Below are 23,306 nucleotides of genomic sequence, written 5' to 3' on the forward strand. Positions count from 1 at the left end.
TTGAGCTTCACAGAAAGACTTTATGAGAAGGGAAAAGAGAAGAGAAGAGAAGGGAAGGGAAGAGAAGAATGAATACAGTGCTGTGGAGAGGTGGGTGTGTCCTTCCAGTGAAGTGAGGGGTTGTGTAAAACTAAAGTTTCGTGTCTTTAATGGAGAAAGGAACATACTGAAGATCCTAGAGATTCTTGCCCTTTGCTCTCTTGAACAGAGAAACAGGCCTCTTTCACAATCTGAATATCTTAATCATGAAACTCTTCAAAATTATGTTCTGGACCCTTAAGACTTGGGCATTAGGAGGGAAACAAAGGAAATCTGAGCAGAGAGAGACTTTGGGAGGCTGAGAACAAAGCAAGAGTTTTTAGGTGCAGAAACACTCCATAGGCATTGAGATTTGGGGTCATATTGGGTGAAGTATCAGCTGGAGGGTCTTCTTAGGATGGGATGTAGATAGCTCCACCCCTCATGGCTAGGTGGACCTATTGATTTAGCCTCTGGAATAGAAGGCTATGGAATCACTGAGACAATAAAAGGAGCCTGATAAGGCCATCAGAGCAAAGCCTACTCCCTTTCCCATAGAAGTTCTATGTCCTTCACCTGTATGCAGGCCATTAGATACCATATCACCATGGTCTTGGGTAGTTGGCATATTCAGGCTCCTGGGTATCACATTATGAGCCATTGTCCTTGGAAGACTTGTACATGAACAATAGATTGATTGGACCTATAGGTATGTGCTCTAATGGGCATCTAGTCACAGGGACTATAAACAACACACAAAGAGCTTAACAGGTGTGCGGGCCCTCTGATTGGTTCTAGGGACTGACATGGTCCACAGGTTCTCCAGTGAGCTTGAGAGTTAGGTAGCCCTCTCCTAGAGATGCCTTATTAACCCTTGCACAACGTGCCCCAGGCAGTGTCCTCCCTTGGGTCCCCCCCCCCCTTCCAGTCCAGCAGGAGCTCTGCTTATCTTTTTTTTTTTTTTTTTTTTTGCCAGTCCTGGGGCTTGAACTCAGGGTCTGAGCCCTGTCCCTGGCTTCTTTTTGCTCAAGGCTACCACTCTGCCACTTGAGCCACAGCACCCCTTCTGGCCGTTTTCTATATATGTGGTGCTGGGGAATCGAACCCAGGGCTTCATGTATTCTGCTTATCTTTACAATGTCATCGGCATTGTTCCTTCTCCCTGGTGTCCATGGGCTCATTCTTGAGATTGTAGAGATAAAGGACTCAATCCAGGTGTTGCAGTCTTTTTGTATCGTTACTGTTGTGCATCAGAAGGGCTAGAACTACTGAGATAATGGGAGTGAGGGAGTTCCAGGCTGTGTAAATGAGAAACAGGTCCCTCCTTTCTAGATCTTACTGGGTAAGGACTTAGGGAGGCAGCCTTTGGGGTGAAGAATTTATTGCCTGAGCAGCCCAGGCTTTACCAACAACGGTAGCGAGGATAGTTCTCGGACACAAACTCAGGGTGAACAACATAACTGTTTCTCTGGGGCCCGCCGGTCTTCTTGAAGTGACTTGTGTCCCATCTGCAAGGGAGAGACAGTCAGCCATTCTAGACACTCAAATGTTAAAGTGAACATCTGACTCCACTTCTCAATACTAACCTTATCCCATCATTTTGACACTAACACTGACTTCTTAACTTCATGTTGTAATGCTGAATTTCTGATGCTCAGTACATACTTCCTACCTTTTATACCTTTTATAGTAAACTTTACTAAGCTCACTATCACGTCTAACCCCTTCCATACAGTTTACTTCCCCATGGCCATAGCTCCCCCTGGTGGCTTCTCCCTGTTGGTGCACCTCAGCAGACACATCCCATCCCTAGTCCCCTTCCCCCACCCCCAGGACCCCAGAGGAACAGTGTGTACATGCAAGTGAAAAGCGTGCATCACACTTACCTAAGGTTTGGAAATGGGTAGTATGATGGCAGGGGAGGTGTAACAACACATTGCATTCCGGGTCGGTGCCCGAAGGGTGATACAGTCCTGAGGAAGAAAACGGTGGGCAGCAAAAGGTTGGGCCTATTGATACCCTATCCCTACAGCCCAGACCAAGGACTATGGTGATGTTTTAGGCATAAGTCCTACCGCTCCAAGATCCTTCCCTTCTTTGCCCTTCAAGACCCTATTTCAGCACTGCCTCTGGGTAGATCCTTCCTCACAAGGTCTGGTTTTGCTGCCCAGGGCAGGTGATGGAACTTACTTGATTCTGGGGGGAGGATTGACTTCCCTTCTGGGACCCAGGAGCCCTTCAGATCTTTACAAAGGAACAGCATTTTCTCCAGCATGCTGAAGGGAGCATAGAGCCTTCAAGAGACTCAGGCACTTTTATACACACACACACACACACACACACACACACACACACACACACACACACCCACCCCATTTTGAGGGATAAGACTCAACCTTGCATGACCCACTATGGGGTTGGGGACAGGGATCAGGACCCATTCTGTACAGCATTCAGAACTGCTTCAGACTTGGTAGTCCCCTAGGCTCTAATGCTTCTGCAATCTGGGCTCTGGCTGTGCATTCCAGCCTTAGTTTCCTTAGCAGTCACAGAGGGATACATGTACTCAGAGAAGGCCAAGGCCACTGTGACAAACTGCTCACTATTTCCTTGCTTAGGGAGGCCCCTAATGATACCCCCTCTCTCTCACACACACAGGATGACCCCAGGTCAAGGAATAGAGGACATCTTTCTGGGGATACACGGCATTACAGCCTAGGACCTGTTTCTAGAACGTGTGTGTGTGTTCAAATAAGGCCCTCTGGGGGTGCCTCCAGAGCACCAACTGCCTTCAGGTTGACTTTGAGCTCCATTTGGAAGGGACGAAGGGGAAGACTTGGACTAACCTTGTTACCTCAGCCCTGGGGCAAAAGGGGAGGCAGGGACACAGCTGGGCCCAGCGAGCTGGCGGAATTCTGCTTCAGGCCAGCGCGGGGCTGACTTGGAGGTACAACGGGGCTAGAAATAGCAGCCAAGAAGAGCTGGGGTGGGGGTGGGTGGGGAGGGGGAGGCTGGCCTTGGGGTGGGTCTGGCTTGGGGAAGGAGCCCGACTGAGGCGGGCTGATCCCTGCGAACCTTACAGTCGGCTCCTCCAAGCACAAAGGACTCAGGGGGCGCTCGGTGCAGGGCGACACCGCGGTGTAGCAGTCTAGCCCGCGCAGGCAGTAGTGGCGGCCCGAGCAAGGACTGTCGAAACCTTGGAACGGCAGGCGGCCGGGCAGCGGGTCCAAGCACCCGCACCGCGGGGCGATCTGCGGCAGCGGCTGACTCCGTGACAGCGAGTTCAACATGTTCATCACCACCTCACGCTCTGCGCCCGCGGGGTCCAGAAACCAGGAGGCCCCCCAAGCCAAGTCACAGGCAAAGGTTGGGGGTGGGGGATGGAAAGCAGGGTCAGAAACAGCGAGAGTCAGAGACAACAAGTTGACCGCCCTCGACCAGAAAGAACCCTGGGTCTCCACCCCGCTCCCCTGGGTCCCCGGCCCACCAGGCTTTACCGTAGGCATTGAGGCGCTCGGGCTTGGGAGGGTACTCCAAGGGCATGCCTCGAACCACTGCGTCCACCCCAGTGTCCTGCAAGGTTCACAGACGCTAGCCTCATGCTCCCATCCGGAGCAGCGCTGGCACCCTTTGAGAGGTCCCTCCAGAGCACCCTGTCTCTCCCCCCCACCCCTCCTCCCGCCTCTCAGCAGCTCCTCACCTCCAACCTGCTGAGTGTTTTGGGTTGTCGCTGGGCAACGCGTTTACTCCGCCTACCCGGAGGAGGCCAGAGGGGAGCCAGGGGTGCAGATCCAGAAGATTGGCCTGAGCCTGGGGACTACTGTGCCCTTACCTTTGCCTTTGATTTGAGCATTTGCCTTTGACAGACAAAATGCTTAACAGGGAGTGTAACAATGTTACCTGCCCATCAGAATCACCTGGAGGAACTTGTGACAAATTCTAATTCTTTATGTGTGGGTGTAGGGAGGAAGGTGTGTGTGTGTTGGGGGGGGTGGTTCCTGGGGCTCCAACCCAGGGCTAGGGGCACTGTCTTTGAGCATTTTGCTCAAGGCTAACACTGTACTACTTGAGTCACAGCTTCACTATTGGCTGTTTATTTATTTTTTTTGGCAGTTAGGACTTTGTTGCTCCCTCCACTGGCTGGCTTTGAACCAGGATCCTCATCTCAGCCTCCTGAATAGCTAGGATTACAAGTGTGAGCCACCCTCACCCCGCACGAATTCTAATTCTTGAGGAAGTCCTAGTTCAGAAAGCGTCAGCCAGGGACTGGGAATGTGGCTTAGCAGTAGGGTGCTTGCCTACCACACATGAAGCCCTGGGTTCGATTCCTCAGCACCACATAAACAGAAAAAGCTGGAAGTGGTACTGTGACTCAGGTAGAGTGCTAGTCTTGAGCAAAAAGAAGTCAGGGACAGTGCCCAGGTCCTGAGTGCAAGCCCCAGGACTGGCAAAAACAAACAAACAAGAAAGGTCCAGTCCATCAGCCCACTGCTGCACCCCTGCACTGACTGGCCTTGGGCTTCTTCCCTTCCCTGAAAGAGGCCCGAGCCTGGGACAGGACTCCTTTCTATCTCCCAGGAATAGACGCCTAGTCTATTCCTACTCTACTGCCACTGAGTAGCCTTGTGCTCCAGTTGTTTTCCCTGTTCACATCACAAAGGAAGGGAAGGTGGACAGATAGTCAGCTAACTATTGACTGTGACAGCCCCAAATGTTACAGTGATCAGATCAGATGAGCAGGGGCCACTCAGCAAACTTCAAGAAGGTACAAGTATGTCAGAAGTGCACATCACTCATAGAGCCAGGGCAGAGATTGGGACCCAAGGATTTATCCTAGCCCCACTCTTAGGCAACCAGATGGGGGAGGATCTGGGAGTACTGTTGGTAGGAAAGGAATGAGGGGGGAATGGTTAAGTATCAGTCACTGTGGTATAGAATGGTAGTGGTGGGCATGGTAGCTACCTTATTAGACAGTCGAGGAAGGTAGGAAGAATATTTGCTCCAGTAGGGGTTGTTGTAAGGTCCCATCTTCCAGGAGTTGTACCGGTAACCGCCCAGATAGCTTGGGCAGTATTTGTCTTCTGCATTGTAGGAGTGGAGATGTCAGAGTTATTTCTTACTTCACCCAGGATCTAGGACCCCCTTAAATGTTTCTTGATTCCCCAGCACAAAGCAGATCATCATTGACTTCTCTCCAGGCTAGTTCCCATGCCTACCCAGCTGTGACTCCCTCTTCCTTTCCTTTCTTTCCTTCCCTTTTTCTTTCCCTCCTTTCCTTTCTCCCTCCCTTTCTCCCTCCCTCCTTCCCTCCCTCCCTCCCTCCTTCCCTCCCTCCCTCCCTCCTTCCCTCCCTCCCTCCCACCTCTCTCTCTCTTTCTTTCTTGGTCTTGATATGTAGCCCAGGCTGGACTTGAACTTTCTGTCTTGCCACAGCCTCTTTAGTGCCAGGATTATAGCCCACTCTACTTGGTTTCTGACCCTTGTGGCTCAGGTCCCATCTTCATTGAGCTAATCAATTTCTATCCTGGATTTATACTCTGAATCAATTAACTTGGAAATAGGGTCTCCTCCCAGTTTTTCAGCCTCCCGCATCTTCGACATCTAGGCTCCAAGGTTTGCCTATGCCTTCTCAAAACCATTTGAATCTATTCCCCCTCCCAGTCCTCCATGATCTGCCACATCTTTGCAGTATCTTAACCAGGAGACAATATAACGTCACGGTTAGCAGCACAAACTTCAGATAGATTGCCTGTTTTCAAATTTCAGTTCTCCCAATTACTACTTCTGTGTGACCTCGACCAAGTTAATCTTGTCTCAGTTTACTCAACTATAAAATTAGGGTGATAACAACTCTCAGATCTGTTGTGGATCAGGGAGCACTTGCCTAACATAGAGTTGTTGTGAGGCTTAAGTAAGTTAATCTATTGTTTTAGAAAATTAGAATACTTGTCACAAGAAAAAAGCTATTTTAATTAGCCTGTGGGTCTTCTTGCCTTATCTTTGAAACTTTACAATCCAACATCACAATAGAAACCGTGGTGCTTTTTCACAAATGAAAAGTTGATCCAGAACACTGCCCTAGTTAACATCATGTAACACCATCCCTGCCACAAGACTGTCCTATGAGGGCCTCTGTAATTCATATGAGAAACGGTTAAAAAAAAACAAAAACAAGAAGATTGGTGGGAGAATGTTGGGGTTTGCAATTCTGAATTGGTTGATTTGGCATACAGTGTTTGAGGTTTTTGTCACATCCAGGTAAAGATGACCATCCTCAAATGAAGAAGAGTGGATTCTGGTGAGACATCAAAGCTACAGTGATTAATGCCATGGATGGGTTAGGTAAAATAGCCTTGGGGACAGAGCATGGAGGAAAGAGGGCTTTGAATAGTATCCTGAAAAACTTAATGTGTCCATATGAGTATACAAGAGACTTGAAACAGTGAGGCCTCAGAGGAGCTGAGGAAGGAAGTCGTTTTGAGTAGTAGAGAGTAGTCAGAGGAGTGAAAGGCCCAGGGAAAGTCTCAGATGGCAAAGACTAAAAGGTCTCATGGATATGGTAATCAGAACCACACAGATGTAATTTCAGTATTCCGTGTAGGAGGTGCAGACGCCCAACTTATGTTGAGAATTATCACTTCATCCAACAAAGACTTATGAAGTCCTTTGATGGAGGGGCCCAGTTGTAAATAAGAGAAGACTGTGGTTTTGTTTTTGCTTCTTTTTTTTTTTTTTTTTTTTTTCCAGAGCTGAAGATCAGATTCAGGGCCTTGTACTTGCTAGGCAAGTGCTCTCTTATTTTTGTGGTGGTACTTGGTTTGAATTCAGAGCATAGAGCTAGCTAGATAAGTTCTCTAACTAACCATACCTCTCTAGCCCAAGACAGTGTGTGTGTGTGTGTGTGTGTGTGTGTGTGTGTGTGCGCGCGCGTGCACATGTGCCAGTTATGAAGCTTGAACTCAGGGCCTTGGCACTATCCCTAAACTTTTGTGCTCAAGGCTGGCACTCTACCACTGGAGCCACCGATTCACTTCCAGCTTTTTTGATAGTCAATTGGGAGAGTAAAGTGTTGGGCTTTTCTGCATTGATTAGCTTTGAACATTGATCCTCAGATCTCAGCCTCTTGGGTAGCTAGGATTGCCTGGCAAGACTGTTGTTTTGAAATGGACAGGGAGACAGACTGTAAACACTTTATCAAAGGAGAAAGGTAATTTTTCATAGGTGTATGAAGGAGTGAGGAAATTGAGATAAGTATAAGATTATGTTTCTGGGAATCTTGACTGTGAAGGAGACAAGGGGCTCTAGGCAGGAAGAAGTTAGAAAATGTTCCAGGGTAAGGGAAAGAGGTGTTGTGTGGCAGGAGAGATAGGGATTGCTAACTGAACAGGATTGCTAAGATGGTAGGAGGTGGCACTTGCAACATGGCTGGAGGATTTGGGGGAGGTTAATATCCTCTCCATCTTCAATAGGGATGAAACCCTGGCTTCTCCCAGGGTTGGGCTATTGTTTTGAGACAGTCTGGCTATGTTGCCCAACCTAGTCTTGTACTCCTAAGCTTAAGTGACCTTCCTACTTCACCCTTCCAAGTAGTTGGGACTATAGGTGCATGTTGTGCCTGGCTATTTTCCCAATTCTATTTTCTGACAGGGAGATCACAAAAATCTGAGCTTAGGTGGTCTCCTGGAGAGTCAGGGTCAAGACAGCTGGTTAGCAATCAGGTTAAAGTGCATATTAGTTAGGAAAGAGGCCTATTTTATCTCATGGATAGAGATAAGGTTGATAGAAGATCAAGATGGTGGTCAGGATTCAATTAGGTTCACATTAGAGGTCATTGTTGGGGTCAGTGCTGGAGTCAGGTTACTGACACCCTACCTTCCTCTTGAGAGAACCAGTACTTCTCAGGAAAGTATGGATGGCCTGATAGGGAACTCTTATAGGGGTAGTCCTGTGTAGCACATTTGTCCATCTGCACAGCATTAGGATCCACATGGTGCTGCATGGCATTAGTTAGACCCTGTGCAAAAGAAGAGAATTGCCTAGGTAAGAGACCCCAGCTTTGGAGCCTTGCTTAACCTAGATCCAGTCCCTCTTGAAGTCAACCTGGGTGGAGTTTTGATCTCTCTCCCAATGGCACAAGTGGACTTCCATGCCAGACTTGGTTCTTCTGCATGGTCCTCTGGGTTGGATCACACTTTGCCCTCCGAGCCCCCTTTTTATTTCCAATCTGGGGCTTAGAGTCAGCTCTTGCTCTACTTTTAGTGTTTTATGGTCTCATTTCTGATATTGCATGATTGAGACAGAGCTGTTAAAGGCCAGAGCTGAGTGTTTTTCTCTTTTTTCTCCCTCCCTCCCCCTTCCTTCCTTCTTTCCTTCCTTCCTTTGTTGCTATTATATAGGTGATATACAGAGGGGTTACAGCTACTTACAGTTACATAAGTCAGGTAGAGAGTAGATTTCTTTTTGGACAATGTCACTCCTTCTCTCACTCTGTTCCAGTTTTCCCTCCCATCCACACTAACAAGTTGTATAGTTCATTTTCAACATAGTATCTAGTTAATACCACTGCTGCACTTGTTCCACCTTTATCCTTTTTATTTCTGTCCTCCCTTATCCTCCCCCAAACAGATAAAAGAACAAACAAGACAAAAAGAAAAGAAAGCAAAAAACAACAAAGAAGAAAACCTTCATTTTCATTTCCTGGAGTTCATTTCAATTAATAATATTTTATATGATCAGAGGCACATAGGCATTGTGCCTTTGTGTTCCTCGCTTAAGCAAGAGTATCCTTCTGAGTTGAAAAAGTGGCTTAGTGGTAGAATGCTTGCCTAGCATGTATGAAGCCCTGGGTTCGATTCCTCAGTACCACATAAACAGAAAAGGCTAGAAGTGGCGCTATGGCTCAAGTAGTAGAGTGCTAACCTTGGTCAAAAGAAGGTCAAGGACAGTGCCCAAGCCCTGAGTTCAAGCCTCAGGACTGGCAAAAAAAAAAAAAAAGAGTATCCTCCTTTGGTCTCACTGTATGTGGATGCCTAGAGTCCTATATAATTTGTCATGTCCCACTTTAAAATCTAGCTTTGGCATATGAGAGAAAACATGCGCTGTTTGTCTATCTGAGCTTGGCTTACCTCACTTAACATGGTTTGTTCTAGGTCCATCCATTTCCCTGTAAATGGCATGATATTATTCTTTCTAATTCTCTTCTCTTGCTTGTAGACTATATTCTGTCTGGGACCAGGGCCTCTTGCAGGGCCCCAGTTTCCTCCAACAGGACCAGAAGGCCCCTGGCACAACTTTAAGGTTCAATTCTCTGTCTTGAGTTTGATCCTGAACTGCTACAGCTCTGACCATGCAACAGTATTACCTGTGATCCTGACTTTCACTTTGCTCTAGTCCTCATCTGACCTTGACCTTTTTTTCCTGTTCCTGATCTAGGCCCTGGGTCTCTCTCTGCTTTTTGAAGTTTACCTTATCGCATCACTCTTTGATCAGTGAGGTATGTGGAAACCCAGATCAAGGCCTCCCTTGGGGCCACTTTGTCCTAAGATGAGGGCTGAATGCCAAGCAAGGTATGTGTTCACAGGTTTTTATAGGCAGGGGGTCTGAAATGTCACTGGACCACCCACGGGTGCCCTTTATCATCTGAAGGAAGGACAGAGGCTTCTTGTAGCCAGAGCTAAGATCAGACCTGGCCCTTAGAGCTACAAACATCCTGAAACCCGCTCAGCTCAGAGGCTTCTGAGCTGATGTTCTGTGGACAAATATGGCACAGTCACACTCCAATATGGGTGGGGAACAGAGAATGGGTGACGTGGATCCCATCACTTAGCAGCTCGCTAAGCTTTACACACACACACAGCAATGTACCCACTTATATGCATACAGATCTGTATCTACATATACACACTAAAATATTCCCCCCACTAAATAAATACAGAACAGTCACTTAGAACTCATAGATTATTAAATTTTTTTTGTTGGAGCCTTTCCTCAGATGTCTGCAATCTTTGTTCGTGTTCATGAGTAGGAGACTAGCTTAGCTAAGGCACTAAACTGTGAGTGGGTTTTGGCAACTGTGGAATGATCTGGTTGGATGATGATGATGATTACAAATACTAATCTGTGTGTTGTTCCTCTTGGGCTGATATGATTGTTCAGAAAAGACTCCTTTATTCTTTGGTCTGAGGGTAATAATCTAGCTGCCAATGTTCTAGGAACCTGTGGGGCAGGGATGTCGGGGGAGAGAGCATGTTATAATTCAGCATACGGAGGTTTACCTGTTCTTTTCATTTATTGATCATAGGTCCTGAACTCAGGGCCTGAGTGCTGCCCCTGAGTTCTTTTGCTCAAGGCTAGCACTGTACCACTTTGAGCCACAGATCCACTTTTTTTTTTTTTTTTTGCCAGTCCTGGGCCTTGGACTCAGGGTCTGAGCACTGTCACTGGCTTATTTTTTTTGCTCAAGGCTAGCACTCTGCCACTTGAGCCACAGCGCCACTTCTGGCCATTTTCTATATATGTGGTACTGAGGAATCAAACCGAGGGCTTCATGTATATGAGGCAAGCACTCTTGCCACTAGGCCATATTCCCAGCCCCACTTCCAATTTTTGAGTGGTTAATTGGAGATAATAGTCTCATGGGCCTTTCCTGCCCAAGTTGGCTTTTAACTGCGATCATCAGATCTCAGCCTCCCGAGTAGCTAGGATTACAGGTGTGAGCTCCCCGTGCCTGACTAGTTCACCTATTCTTATTATGGTGTCCCACTCTCTGTTTTTATTCCCAGTCCTGAGATCCTTGCCAACAAATAAGCCTTGTGACTTTAGCAGAAACAGAGGCAGGTAGTTACCCTCTGGCACAGACTAGAAGAAGGGATTCATAGGTTTAACTGCTTCTTAAATGGCTTTCAAATAATCCTTACTTTAGCCTTGGTTCTGACCCATCTTCAGTTCCAGAGAGGCTGAGGATTATTCATTCCTGAGGTTTTCGGAAATTCTACAGTTTTGAGTTGAATTATGTCTCTAGGCTCCCATTGCTGGCTTGAGATTTAGCTTTCTCAGATCTGCTAAATCAGTATTACTTAGCATACTTTCCAGCTTCCAAAACGTCCTTGCCATCATCCTTTCTTTTTCAAGATCCTTGTGGTTTATGACTTAAGTATCTATTACTCTAGTTTTAGAGAGGTTTCAGGAGAGTCAAATGCATATGTGTTCAATTAGAATTAGAGTTCTTGATGTATTCTACGTACTAATAAGTTACATGTTGCAAATCTCTCAAGTTTGTGGCTTCTTTCTTTAATTTTCTTAATGATGTCTTTGATGAACAGAAGTTCTTAATTTAAATGTAGTTGAATTTATTAATCTCTTTTATGGTTAATGCTTTTTGTGACTTATGAAATCCATCCATACTCTCAGATAATGGACAGAACATTTTGTATTTTCTTCTAAAAACCATACAGTTTTTCATTCCATATTTAATCTCTCAGAATTTACACTTGGGGTTTCATGTGAGGCAATGATTACTTTTATTTTTATCTGTACTGATAACCAATATTTCCTTTGAATAATCTCTTTCCCCTTAGATTTGTCATGCCATTCCAAGCCTGATGTATACTTTTCAATAGCTTTATTACCACCTTTCTTTGTTGAATATTATTTTCATATATATGTGGCTCTCTTCTGTTTCATTAGTCAATTTGTCCAGCTTTTATGAGTTCCTATAACTTCACAATTAGTATCTGATTGGACAAGTCCTCTTTTTGTTCAAATGTGTTTTGTGTATTGGACTTTGGTCTTTATAAAGTTTAGAAACAACTTGTTAAATTCCTCAAAAGATTCCCCCCCCCTCCTTTTTTTTTTCTTTTCTTTTTGCCAGTCCTGGGGCTTGAACTCTGGGTCTGAGGGCTGTCCCTGAGCTTTTGTGCTCAAGGTTGGTGCTCCATCACTTAAGTCACAACTCCACTTCTGATACTTTTTGTAGTTTATTGGAGATAAACATCTCACAGATATTCCTGCCTAGGATGGCTTTGAACCACGATCCTCAGATCTCACAGCCTCCTGAGTAGCTGAGATTACAAGTGTGAGCCACTGTCACCCAGATCTTGATGAGATTTTAGTGAGATTGAATTAAGTCTTTATGATAATAAGTCCTCCTATCCATGAACATGTTTTATGTCTCTAAATATTTTGAAGAAGTATTTAATAATTTTTTTTTTGCTTTTAAGATCATCTAGATTGGCCCCCAAAACTTTATATCCTCCTGCTTCTCAGCCTTCCACAGGCTAGAGTTATGGGTTACATGGTTCTCAATAAAGATCTATAATATTATCTATACAGTTTTGCCTGTATTTATTTTAACTTATTTGTCGATTGTGGGGCTTGGACTCAGGGCATGGGCACTGTCCCTGAGTTGTTGTTGTTGTGTGTGTTTCAATACTACTACTCTACCATTTTGAGCCGGTTTCTAGTGGTTAATTGGAGATAAAGTCTTACGAACATTCTTGCCCAGGCTGACTTCAAACCACGATCCTTAGATCTCAGCCTCTTCAGTAGCTAGGATTACAGGCATGAGCCACTGGCGCACGGCTATTACTTTATTATTATTATTTTTTTGGTTCTAGAATAAATGAGTTGTGATTTATAACTGTTTTTGAGACTAAGTCTCACTAAGTATCCCAAGCTGGCTTCAAACTCATGATTCTCCTACCTCAGCCTTCCAAGTGCTGGGGTTTTGCATGGCCTAAATTTTCTAATTCTAATAATTTATAGACCCTATATACACAATTGTCTTATCTGTAAATAATTATAGTTTTACTTTTTCATTTTCTCTGTGTCTTTTTACTTTGTTTCCTTGATGTTCTGGCTAGGACTTTCAGTGTAATACTGGATAGAGGTAGAATGGGTGAATAGACTTGCCTTGATCCCAATTTTAAAAAAGAACTCTTCTATTTTTACCCATTATTACCTAATATAATACTGATTATGTACATTGGGCATATATTGTGGGTATTTTTTCTTTTTTTGCAAAATTGGGATATGAACCCAGGGTCTTATGCTTTCAGTCTACCACTTGGGCCATGCCCACAGCCTTTGGGTATATATTCTTTATCAGGTTAAAGAAGATTATTGCTAAATTTTTTATTTGTAATCATGAGTAGGTATTGATTGCTTTTTAGCCTTTGGCCTTTTAACTGCTATGTCTGCATCTTTTAAAAAAATAACTATGTAGGTATAATTTACATAGCACAAAATTCACTGTTTACATATACAACTCAAGAATTCTAAGTAAGTTTATCAAGTTGTTCAACTGTAACCACAACTCAATTTTGGAATATTTCTGTTACCCCACCAGAAGGTCTCTTTTGTACATTTTGAAATGGTTTTGTGGTTTTTATTCTGAAGTATGTTAATTCAATGAATGATATTTTTTCTTCCTTTCTCCCTTCCTCCCTCCTCCCTTCCTTCCTCCATCTGTTCCTCTGTTTCTCTTGTGCCAGTACTAGGGCTTGAACTCTGCCTCAGTGATGTCCCTTAGCTTTTTCACTCAAGGCTTTTTGACTTTACTACTTGAGCCACAGCTCCACCTCTGGCTTTTTGGTGGTTAATTGAAGATAAGAGTCTCAGACTTTTCTGCCCAGGCTGGTTTTGAACTGTTAATCTTCACCTCTCAGCCTCCTGAGTAGCTAGGATTACAAAGGTAAGCCACAGGTGCCCAGCTGATTTTTCTAATGTTAAGCCATCCTTGCATTTGTAGAATAGGTACAACTTAATCATTGTTATGTAATACTGTATTCAGTTTGCTAATATTTTACTTCAAATTTTGGCTTTTGTATTTATGCATAATTTTGTTTTCTTATGCTGCCCTTGACTAGTTTTGCACTAAAGTGCATATTATGTACATATATCAATGCACCCTGTATCTCTCCATTTCTTATGTTAACTAACAATGTTTACAGAAATGGAACCAAATGTTATGATCTTGTTAACTTCTAAAATTCTACTAGGTCAACACAGACTTACAATTACATTTCCTGAAAAATTGAAACTTTTCAATTTAATAAATGTATGTCATTGAATATATATGGATCATATCTGAAAAATATTTTATCTGCTATTTAGTAACATACTCAACTTTTTGTTACTGTTTGGATCAGAGAAGCAGAACCACTATGCATGATATAGCATAAGGAATTTATTTTAGGGATTGGACTTTACATAATTATGGGAACAGGTTAAGACCTCTAAAAGGCTATTGGGTTTGCACCTATTGTTAAGCCTAAATACAGTGGGGAAGAGGAATTGGTCAAGAAGTGGGCAAGAGCAAGAATGTTGAGGGAAGGGAAATGATCACAGAAAGTAAAATACAAGAAAGAATAGTTTGATAATAAATAGATAACAGATAAACAGGTAAATGTAAGCAAACATTGTTAGAAAAAATATAGTGGTTTTAATTTGTAATATTTAAAGAAAGAAAATATTAGGTGACACTTCTATGTAAGTTGGAAAAGGACAGAGTTAAAATGTTCCAAGAACCTCATAATTAGTTTTGCTTACCTGAAAATGTCTTTACCTTTCTTTTTTTTTTGGGGGGGGGTTATATCTTAAGACAAGGTCTTATTATTTTTTTGCCAGTCCTGGGGCTTGAACTCAGGGTCTGGGCACTGTTCCTGAGCTTCTTTTGCTCAAGGTTAGTCCTCTGCCACTTGAGTCACAACACCAATTCTGGATTTTTCTGTTGATGTGGTACTGAGTGCTTGGCAAGCACTCTACCACTAAGCCACATTCCCAGCCCAGGGTCTTGTTATACAGCCCAAGCTGGAGTCATATTCACTTTGTAGCTAAGGTTAGCCTCAAACTCACAATCTACCTCCATCAGCCTGCCTAGTGCTAGGATTATAAACATTTAGTACCATGTTCAACTCTCCTCCCCTTCCCTTCCATTCTTTACTCTACTGTCCTGTGTTTTGACAGTGTTGGGGATCCAACCCTCCTGGTTTGATTTCATAAATCAATTCTCCCTCCCTCCCTCCCTCCTTCCCTTTCTTCTCCCCCTTCTTTGTGCTGTCGTTTAGCTTATTGAACTTAGGGTGCTGTCCCTTCAATTTTTTACTCAAGGCTGGTGTTCCACCACTTGAGCCACAGCTCCATTGCCAGCTTTTTTTGTGGTTAATTGGAAGTAAGTCTCTCATAAGTTTTCCTGCCTGGGCTGGCTTTGAACCATGTTCCTCAGATGTTAGCCTCCTGAGTAGCTAGGATTACAGATGTGAGCCACCAGTGCCTCGCTGTTTTCATATATCTTATTGTGAGCTCATGTTTGATTGGTCTTAAGATACCTAAAAACCTACACTGAAGATACTTTCTATCATACAAGATCCATATTTTTTTTTGTGTGTGTGTGTGTGTGTGTGTGTTTGTGTGTGTGTGTGTGTGGCAGGGAGCCAGAAACATTGACATGTTTGTTTCAGTTTGGCACTCATAGAATTAGTCCCTTTACCTACTCAGTAAATTAGGTTTATACTGCTGGTTTGTAGTGCTTGTATTATAATTTATCCTCAGGACAATCTTGGCTTCTTAAATAACTGATCATGCACATTCATGAAAGTCCAACACAAAATAAACATCAATTTAATGCAATACTTAATTGTAGGGGCTTTTATTTTGTGTGTGTACCAGTCCTGGAGCTTGTCCTCAGGCCTACATGTTGTCTATAAGCCACAGCTCCACTTCTAGTTTGAGCCTAGGCACTGGCCCTGAGCATTTTTTTTTCCAGTCCTGGGGCTCCACAGCGCCACTTCTGGCCATTTTCTGTATATGTGGTGCTGGGGAATTGAACCCAGGGCTTTATGTATATGAGGTAAGCACTCTTTGCCACTAGGCCATATCCCCAGCCCCCAGTGAGCATTTTTTTTTTTTTTGCCAGTCCTGGGGCTTGAATTCAGGGCCTGGGCATTGTCCCTGGGATTCCTTTTACTCAAGGCTAGCACTCTACCACTTCAGCCACAGCACCACTTTCACCTTTTTCTGTGTATGTGGTACTAAGGAAGCGAACCCAGGGCTTCATGGATGCTAGGCAAGCACTCTACCATTAAGCCACATTCCCAGCCCTGAACTTTTTTGTTTTTTTCCAAGACTAGCACTCTACTACTTTGAGCCATAGTACCACTTCAAGTTTTCTGGTGGTTAATTAGAGATACATGTCTTAAGGACATTCCTGCTTGGGTTGCCTTCTAATTATGATCCTTAGCCTCCTGAGTTGCTAGGATTACAGACACGAGCCACTAGTGTCCAGCATTCAGTAGTGCAGGTTGATTTCTGACTTGTGATCCTCCTGGTTATGGTGTGCCAATATGCCCAGCTAGACTTCATTGTTAAGAAGGGTCAGACTGTCTACCATACTGTTACCACCAGAAAATCTGCAGGCTTTCCTTCATTCTTATTCCCACTGCTATCTGACATTTGCTCCTCTCCATACATTGTCTAGCCTGGTTAGTATCTGTGTGGGTCACATCTGACAGTGACCTTCATCAACTTTGTTTTCATTGGTTTCTTGACTTTTCTCTTAGCCCTTTGGCCATAATTCTGATCTTTATATGGTTCTTTATCTAGTGTTTGCATGTTGATACTCTCCAAAGGTCTGTCCTTGGCCATTTTCTTATGTTTCTTTGGCCAGCCCATCCATGACCCCTAAGATTCACCTGTCTCTGTTTTGGAAGGGGGGTACTGGGGCTTGAACTTGGCTATGAGTTACTCAAAACTTGGATGGCCTTTTTTGTATTGTGGGTGCCTCACATGAAGGTGCCTATTCAACAAAATTTTGTGGGACAGTATACAAAGACAAATTCTTGTAGGCAGAATCACAAGTGGATTCCAAGATCCCCTATCCCTTTGGTGAAAGCTGAAGACCCACTTGGCCAACTGTCTTGAAGCACAGACAGACAGACACAGGAGACTGTGGTACACATGTGTAAAGGCATGCCTATAGGACCTTTTCTGGCTTATTCCACTGGTAGCTTCAGGGCCTTTATATTTTTTGATGAGTCTGTCTGGCACTTTCAATTCTGTCCCTGTGCATGAGTGACTAATTCTTTTTCATCTTTCCAGGCTCAGCACAACGTCACCTTGAGAGAAAGAAGCCTTCCATAACCTATGTAAGCTCTCCTTTTCTAGCTCTGCTGCCATTTATTTCCTTTTTTATTTTTTTGCCAGTCCTGGGCCTTGGACTCAGGGCCTGAGCACTGTCCCTGGCTTCCTTTTGCTCAAGGCTAGCACTCTGCCACTTGAGCCACAGCACCACTTCTGGCCGCTTTCCATATATGTGGTACTGGGGAATTGAACCCAGGGCTTCATGTATACGAGGCAGGCTCTCTTGCCACTAGGCCATATTCCCAGCCCCATTTATTTCCTTTATAACAATTAGGCAATCTACAAAAATCTTGTTTATTTCTTGCTCATTACGTCTCTTTCTACCTCCTACCCTGTTGTGGTTCCAGGAGGGCAGGATCCTACATTAGTTTACATACCTTTGTAAATTCTGTGCCTATACAAATGGATAAAACCAACACAGATCCAAAGCTATAAATAATTACACATATTGATAACCACAGCCCATTCAAACACACACACACACACACACACACACACACACACACACACACACACACACAGAGACTCATACCTGCCCAGCCCCAACCCCACCTCCCACTTACCCGAGTCAGAAACTTGTTGGCCTCCCAGGCCCACAAAGGTGGGTCCTTGTAGACCTCCTTGATGGAGGTCGGAGCCCTGAAGGAGTCACTGTAGGTACTGATGGGGGTCTTGGTCTTACGAGAGAAGAGAAACATGGTGGGGTTCTGGGGATGCTGTGGTGGGTTCTACGTACCAAGGGCTCCTGCTGGACATCAGTGACCACCTCTTCCCCTAAGCAGCCCACAACCACAGCCTGGAAGGTGCCCCAGTTGCTGTGACCCCCCTCTTGTGGAGGACCTTTTAGCTGCCCTCCTCCACAGCTTTCTTTCTCCCACCCACTCAGCTTCCCCCTCTAGGGTGCCCATTATGATATCACTTGGCTCAGCCTCATCCCTGTGAAGGTGAGGAGGTTTAAATCCCTGCCTACTGCCAGCCCTTTCCTGCCTCAAGGACCTCTAAAGAGCTCAGTTTACAAGCCCTCTAAAGGGCCCCTAAAGACCTTCTCAGCCAATTTTCTCATTTTATTGGAGAGAAACAGAAGTTCTGAGGGGTTGTGACTCACTTAAGGTCCCACAGCAGGTCAGTGGCATCCCAGAAGCCCACAAATGAAGGCAGATGGACATGTTCATCTGGAAGACCAGTTCTCTCCCCTTCCCAGCCCATTTCCCCTGTTCCATTTCCCAGGTAGGTAGCTGAGGCTGGCACTTTTTTTTTTGATGCCTTTAATATCATTATTTGTGTTACACAATACACAACCAAGGATGATGGTCAATACTGCAATGGAAATGTTAAAAAAAATATTATACACGGCTCATGTCTTCCACACACCTTCCTGGAAATAAATTAGCACGGAGAAACCTCGCTGGGTGGCAGCCACAGCCGAGGGTTGTGGGGGGGGATGTTAAGGCAGTATCTACAAGGGGACGGGGGAGTAGGGGGCAAGCTAAGGCCATGGTTCTTCCCCTCCAACTCCCAAACAGAGAAGGAGAGAACCACACACTCTCCCTAGAGGCAGGAGCTGCTGGCTGCCAGCTTCCTACCTTTCCCCTTCATATCTACCTAATTACATATAGATTGCCTCAGCCAGAAACCCTGGCCTACCAAGGAACTAGTTTGTTCTTGTAGGCAGGGAGCTCTTTCTTGGTTCCTTAGGGCCATAGAAATTGAACAATAGGTTAGGTCATACAGTAAGTCAGCAGCAAAGGCAGGAGTCTAAAAGAGAGGAAGTACCCATGTTCTAGAAGGGTGAGTCAAGGAGTCCAGGGTGGTGGTGGTGGTAGTGAGAGTCCTGGCTCTGGGGACCAGATGATAGGGATGGGATGGGTGGGAGAGTGGGGCTCAGATGGGGGCCAGTTTGGACCTTGTGGGCCCTGCAGATACCTTCTCTGCTTAATTCCCTTTGGTATTTTCTCATCTTCTAACTAGAGGAGATAAGGGTGGTTGGAAGTGTTGGGGAGTTGGCAGCTCCTGGGCATGGTGCAGGGAGAGGTGCTACCCTTCCTCCTCTTACCACCCCCAGTCAGCTCCCATATCCCAGGACTGGCATCCAGACAGCAGCATGTGAGTGGCATCCATGACAGTGGATGCACCATCATGTGTGGGGAATCAGCATGGAGAACTGGGCAGTGTTCACCTTGGCCCTGTGGAAGGAGGTTTAAAGGACATAGTCCTGAGCCATCTGGAGCTACCTGCTTTTACTTTTCTTCACCTGGGGGGCAGTTCTATATTTCCCAGCCCAAGGAAGGGTTCTCTTCACTGCCTCTCTCTTGATTTGCATCCTTAGCTTTGCTAAGCATCAGGGCAGCAGAAGCAGCAGTAGGCATTATTTCAATCCACAAATCCCTATAGAGACATATACACAACAAAAACCTGTGTATGCACGTGCATGCACACACACTCACACACACACACACACACACACACATCTTTCCAAACAGATCCACATGTACTTCTGGAAACACCTCCTTCCCACATAGAAACAGACTTCTCCATAGAAAATCTTATAAAGAAATTCCTTTCAGGTCTTCAAGGACCTTAAGAGAATAATCACAGCTGAGAGGCAAAGCCCAGAGAAAGCTCATGGCTTGCTGAAGATCACAAGGAGAGTGCCAGAGCTAAAGCCCAGATTTCTGACTGCTACTCTAGACCCTTCCACTACTGAGCAGTTTCTCACACTGCAAACAGACCAGAGCTACTTTTTCACTGTGGATATCAGATATGCCTCAGGAAAAGACACCTGAAGACACAGGTCCAACACAGAGATGCAGACATTCAAACATACACCCTGACAGCCTCTGTGTCCTTCTCTCTCCTCCCTCCCCCCCCCCTCTCACACACACACACACACACACACACACACACACACACACACACTGCCCAGTACTTCATGCAGTCACTCCACCCGCTTTGTTTTTCTAAGCGTGCTTCTTGAAGAGTCTTTCTGGGAACTAGCCTCCCAGACTGGGCTAGGGGTGAGCTGGAAACAGGGTCTTGAAGGCCAGACTTAACACTGTGCTTCTAGTTGGAACCAATGCACAGAAGCATCCAGGGCAAAGACCAGGGAGACAGAGAGATGAATGCATTGGTTATGGGCCAGTAAGAACAGGCCATAACCTCTCCAACTCTGGCCTTTCTCTCAGGTCCACCTTACCCATCTCCATACCCAGAGAGCAAGGAAGAGGATGAATGGGATGACGAAGAAGACTGCAATCTGATGGGTGGGGGACAATATTCCCTTAGGCAGCTTTGCCAGGCTGAAGATGAGGGAGAAAACACTAGGTATATGGGCTGGTAGAGGGTGCTTGGAGGGGGCTGTGAGGTGCTGGAACCTGCCCCCATTGACTTGGGCCTTTCTCCACTCAAATCCATTTCCTGGCTAGGCTGTGGCTGGGGGATTCATGGCTTCAATGGGGTGGGGTCAACCCTCTGGCCCTGTGATCCCCCTCACCTCACCTCCATTGTTACTGTTGGCCTCCCTGTGTCTAGTCCCTGGCTTGGACTTCAACTTTGCAGAGGTGGGCTGGGTGCGGGGTGAGGTCCCACAAATGACTGAACAAACACCCCCAACCCTCCTTGGCCCCCAGGGTAGAAAGAGACTCGGTTTTGGTTTCTCCTGCTCCATGAACACACAGAGGTACACGTCCTACCATAGGAGGAAGCAATGACTGTTACGAGGTTGGTGGCTGCATGGGATGCAGGCTGGGGGCAGGTGGATGAGGTGAGGAGGGAACCCCATCCAACCTGGCCCAAGTTGGCCCTGCTCCATGCAGCCGTGGTGGCCCCACCTGCTACTGAATGTGGCAGGCGGTAGAGGAGGTGGCCTGGCAGCACATGCAGGTGGGGTTCACAGACTTGGGGGGGATGAGGTCTAGGTCCTCGTCATCAGGGATCTCGTCTAACCGGTAGCCATCCTTCAGCAGTTGGATGTTCAAATCTTGGTTGATCTGCTGTAGACAAAGAGGAGGGAGGTCAGGCTCAAGTTGGTTGAAAGGCCCCAGTCCTGGCTGGGATCCGGACTTCATCCTCTGTCAGACCCATCTCATCCTTGGTCTCTGGGCAACCCCAGGCTCCACCCTCCAGTGAGGTTTGAGCCTCACTTTCAGAGCCTCATTTCTACCAGCTCTTTTGGTCCTATCCTGTTATAGACCTCCAGTCCTGTTTCTATTTGGGTTTTTGCCCAATTTCAGATCTACTCCCATAAGCTGCCACCTATATTTCACACTTCATTCTATTTAGGAGCCCTGCTCCAATAACCCATGGTTCCTAGCAATAGAGGTAGTGATTCCTTCCAGCAGCTTCCCCATCCTATACTCTGCTGCCCTACATAGAGCTCCATCCTCTATGAATTCCAACTGGCTTTTCTTCTTCTACCTTGACCGTCCTTGTTCCTTGATGGAGGTGGACCTGTTGAATAGGGATGAAAGGGGGGAGCCTCACCTCAGCAGAGGAGTATCCAGAGGAAGAGTATCTGGACATGTCAAAGTCATCATCGCTGGTCGTAAAGAAAAGAGGACAGAGAATGATTTGGAGAAATTAATTAAGAGGTTATTGACCCTCACATCCGTCAACAACATACCTCGCCCCTAAGCAAAAAAGAACTAAATACTGTAACCTGTGCTCGCTGTGCAAATGAAGGTTTTCAAAGACAGATCCCCTAGCTTCATTTTTCCAAAGGAATCTTTAAATTCCTTCCAAATAGAGCTGCTACTCCCTTCACTTCCCTTCGTCTCTCTTTTCTCACTGCTTTCTTTGATTCAGGCTGAAATCACACTGGTTTGTTGGGTTTTCTCAAAGTTTAAGTCTGCTAGCTAGTTCCCCATGAGTAGGGATCTTCCTTTAGAGAAGGTGGGTCATTAAGCATTGCATCAGGGTCCAGAGACAACATCCACTGAGGCACAACTATTGAGTAAGTTGTCCCAGATCAGCAGCAGACTGTGTTGGAACTTTTCCTTTGTCTATCGATTCCTCCTTCCTAGAAAAAGAAAATCTATTCCTTGGGTAATCCATCTTTAGAGAGTTCCTGGCTAAGAAAGCACCTTACTCTGACAATAGAACAGGTATATCCTGCACAGCCCATTTGTGTTCATGTGGTTTGCCCAGTTGCCCTCAGGTCCTGTACATACCTGTCTGTATCAAGAGCTACCAGTGGCTTCTCATCTGGACTTTGATCAAGTGAGGAGTAGCCTTTATTGGGGACGACCAGCCTGGGTAAAGAATTTTTGGAGTTAGAATGATAATTGAAGCTTATGTATCTGTCGGGGGATTGGATTCGGCCCTGACCCACCACGTTCCTTCCTCTTTCCCTCCCTCCCTATCCTGGATCTCACTGGAGAAGAGAGGATAGATGGGGAGGCTCAGACCAGCAGAGATTGGTGCTGGCTGGCAGGGTCCAGGTGTGGTAATAAGGGCTTCTACCTCGTTCGGGCCATGACGTTGTTCTTCTTGGGTTGCTGGTTGACAGGGCTACCCATGCTGCCGTTCTTCAGCGAGCCCTTCCGGGCCAGGTCCCGCTGCTTCTCTGCAGGGGAACATGGGAAGGAAGCTGTGTCCTGCCCTAGGCCACCTTGTCTTACTGCCTGGGGGAGCCTGGGCTGGACCTTCATTGTGGAACCTCTTGCTGCTCTATGGACTGAGGTAGATATTCTGACTCCAGGCCCCTGCTGCTCAGTAGAGATGATACTTGGCCCCACATGACATGAGGCAGAAGTTGGGAGCAAAAGGAAGAGACTGACACCTGCCTTGTAGAAGTCATAACACCCAGGTAAGGCAGTGTGTGCTGAATGTCAAGGACAGGCTGGAGAGAAAGTGATGGAGCAGCCAGGGAGGGTTTCTTGAAAGTGACACAATAAGCTAATTAGGACATTCTAAATAAGAATGACAGTGTGTACAAAAATGCATTTTGGGGTGGTATTGGGGTTGGCAGGTGCTCTACTACTTGACCCATCCCCCATTCCTTTTTGCCTTATTTTATAAGAAGAGTCTTGAGTTTTAGCCCAGGTCAGCCTAGACCATGGTCTTCCTACCTATGGCTTCCTTGAGTAGGTGGGATTACAGCTATAAACCTCTATCCTTGGCTCAAAAATGAATTTAGAAGTAATCATAAATGTGAA

General features: G+C 45.6%; 2 protein-coding genes across 6 annotated transcripts in view; both read right to left on the bottom strand.

Moving 5' to 3' along the window:
* Nucleotides 1-1,170: 1,170 nt before the first annotated feature.
* On the bottom strand, nucleotides 1,171-17,888 carry C1H9orf24 (chromosome 1 C9orf24 homolog). Of its 2 annotated transcripts, XM_048365729.1 has the most exons (7): nucleotides 17,718-17,888; nucleotides 7,891-8,032; nucleotides 4,981-5,099; nucleotides 3,516-3,591; nucleotides 3,094-3,328; nucleotides 1,905-1,991; nucleotides 1,171-1,526 (listed from the first exon to the last, which is right to left on the bottom strand). In XM_048365729.1, the coding sequence occupies exons 1-7, from the start codon at nucleotides 17,850-17,852 to the stop codon at nucleotides 1,421-1,423; spliced, it is 900 nt and encodes a 299-aa protein (XP_048221686.1). In that variant the 5' UTR covers nucleotides 17,853-17,888; the 3' UTR covers nucleotides 1,171-1,420. The 2 variants fall into 2 exon arrangements, with proteins under 2 accessions (XP_048221686.1, XP_048221763.1); XM_048365806.1 differs by lacking the exon at nucleotides 3,094-3,328 and having other exon boundaries at nucleotides 17,718-17,879.
* Nucleotides 17,889-18,399: 511 nt separating this feature from the next.
* Fam219a (family with sequence similarity 219 member A) overlaps nucleotides 18,400-23,306 on the bottom strand; it is a 51,428-nt gene continuing 46,521 nt past the window's right edge. The window contains exons 3-6 of one of the 4 annotated variants that reach the window (XM_048365989.1): nucleotides 22,612-22,714; nucleotides 22,320-22,400; nucleotides 21,634-21,688; nucleotides 18,400-21,140 (exon numbers count right to left, since the gene is read on the bottom strand). In XM_048365989.1, coding sequence (XP_048221946.1) covers nucleotides 20,985-21,140; nucleotides 21,634-21,688; nucleotides 22,320-22,400; nucleotides 22,612-22,714 — 395 coding nt within the window. In that variant the 3' untranslated portion in view covers nucleotides 18,400-20,984. Of the gene's footprint in view, nucleotides 21,144-21,633; nucleotides 21,689-22,319; nucleotides 22,401-22,611; nucleotides 22,715-23,306 lie in introns of all 4 variants that reach the window. The other 3 variants (XM_048366139.1, XM_048365929.1, XM_048366064.1) reach the window with 3 other exon arrangements.

The sequence above is a fragment of the Perognathus longimembris genome, chromosome 1, assembly GCF_023159225.1.
Source record: "Perognathus longimembris pacificus isolate PPM17 chromosome 1, ASM2315922v1, whole genome shotgun sequence".
NCBI classification, from domain to species: domain Eukaryota; kingdom Metazoa; phylum Chordata; class Mammalia; order Rodentia; family Heteromyidae; genus Perognathus; species Perognathus longimembris.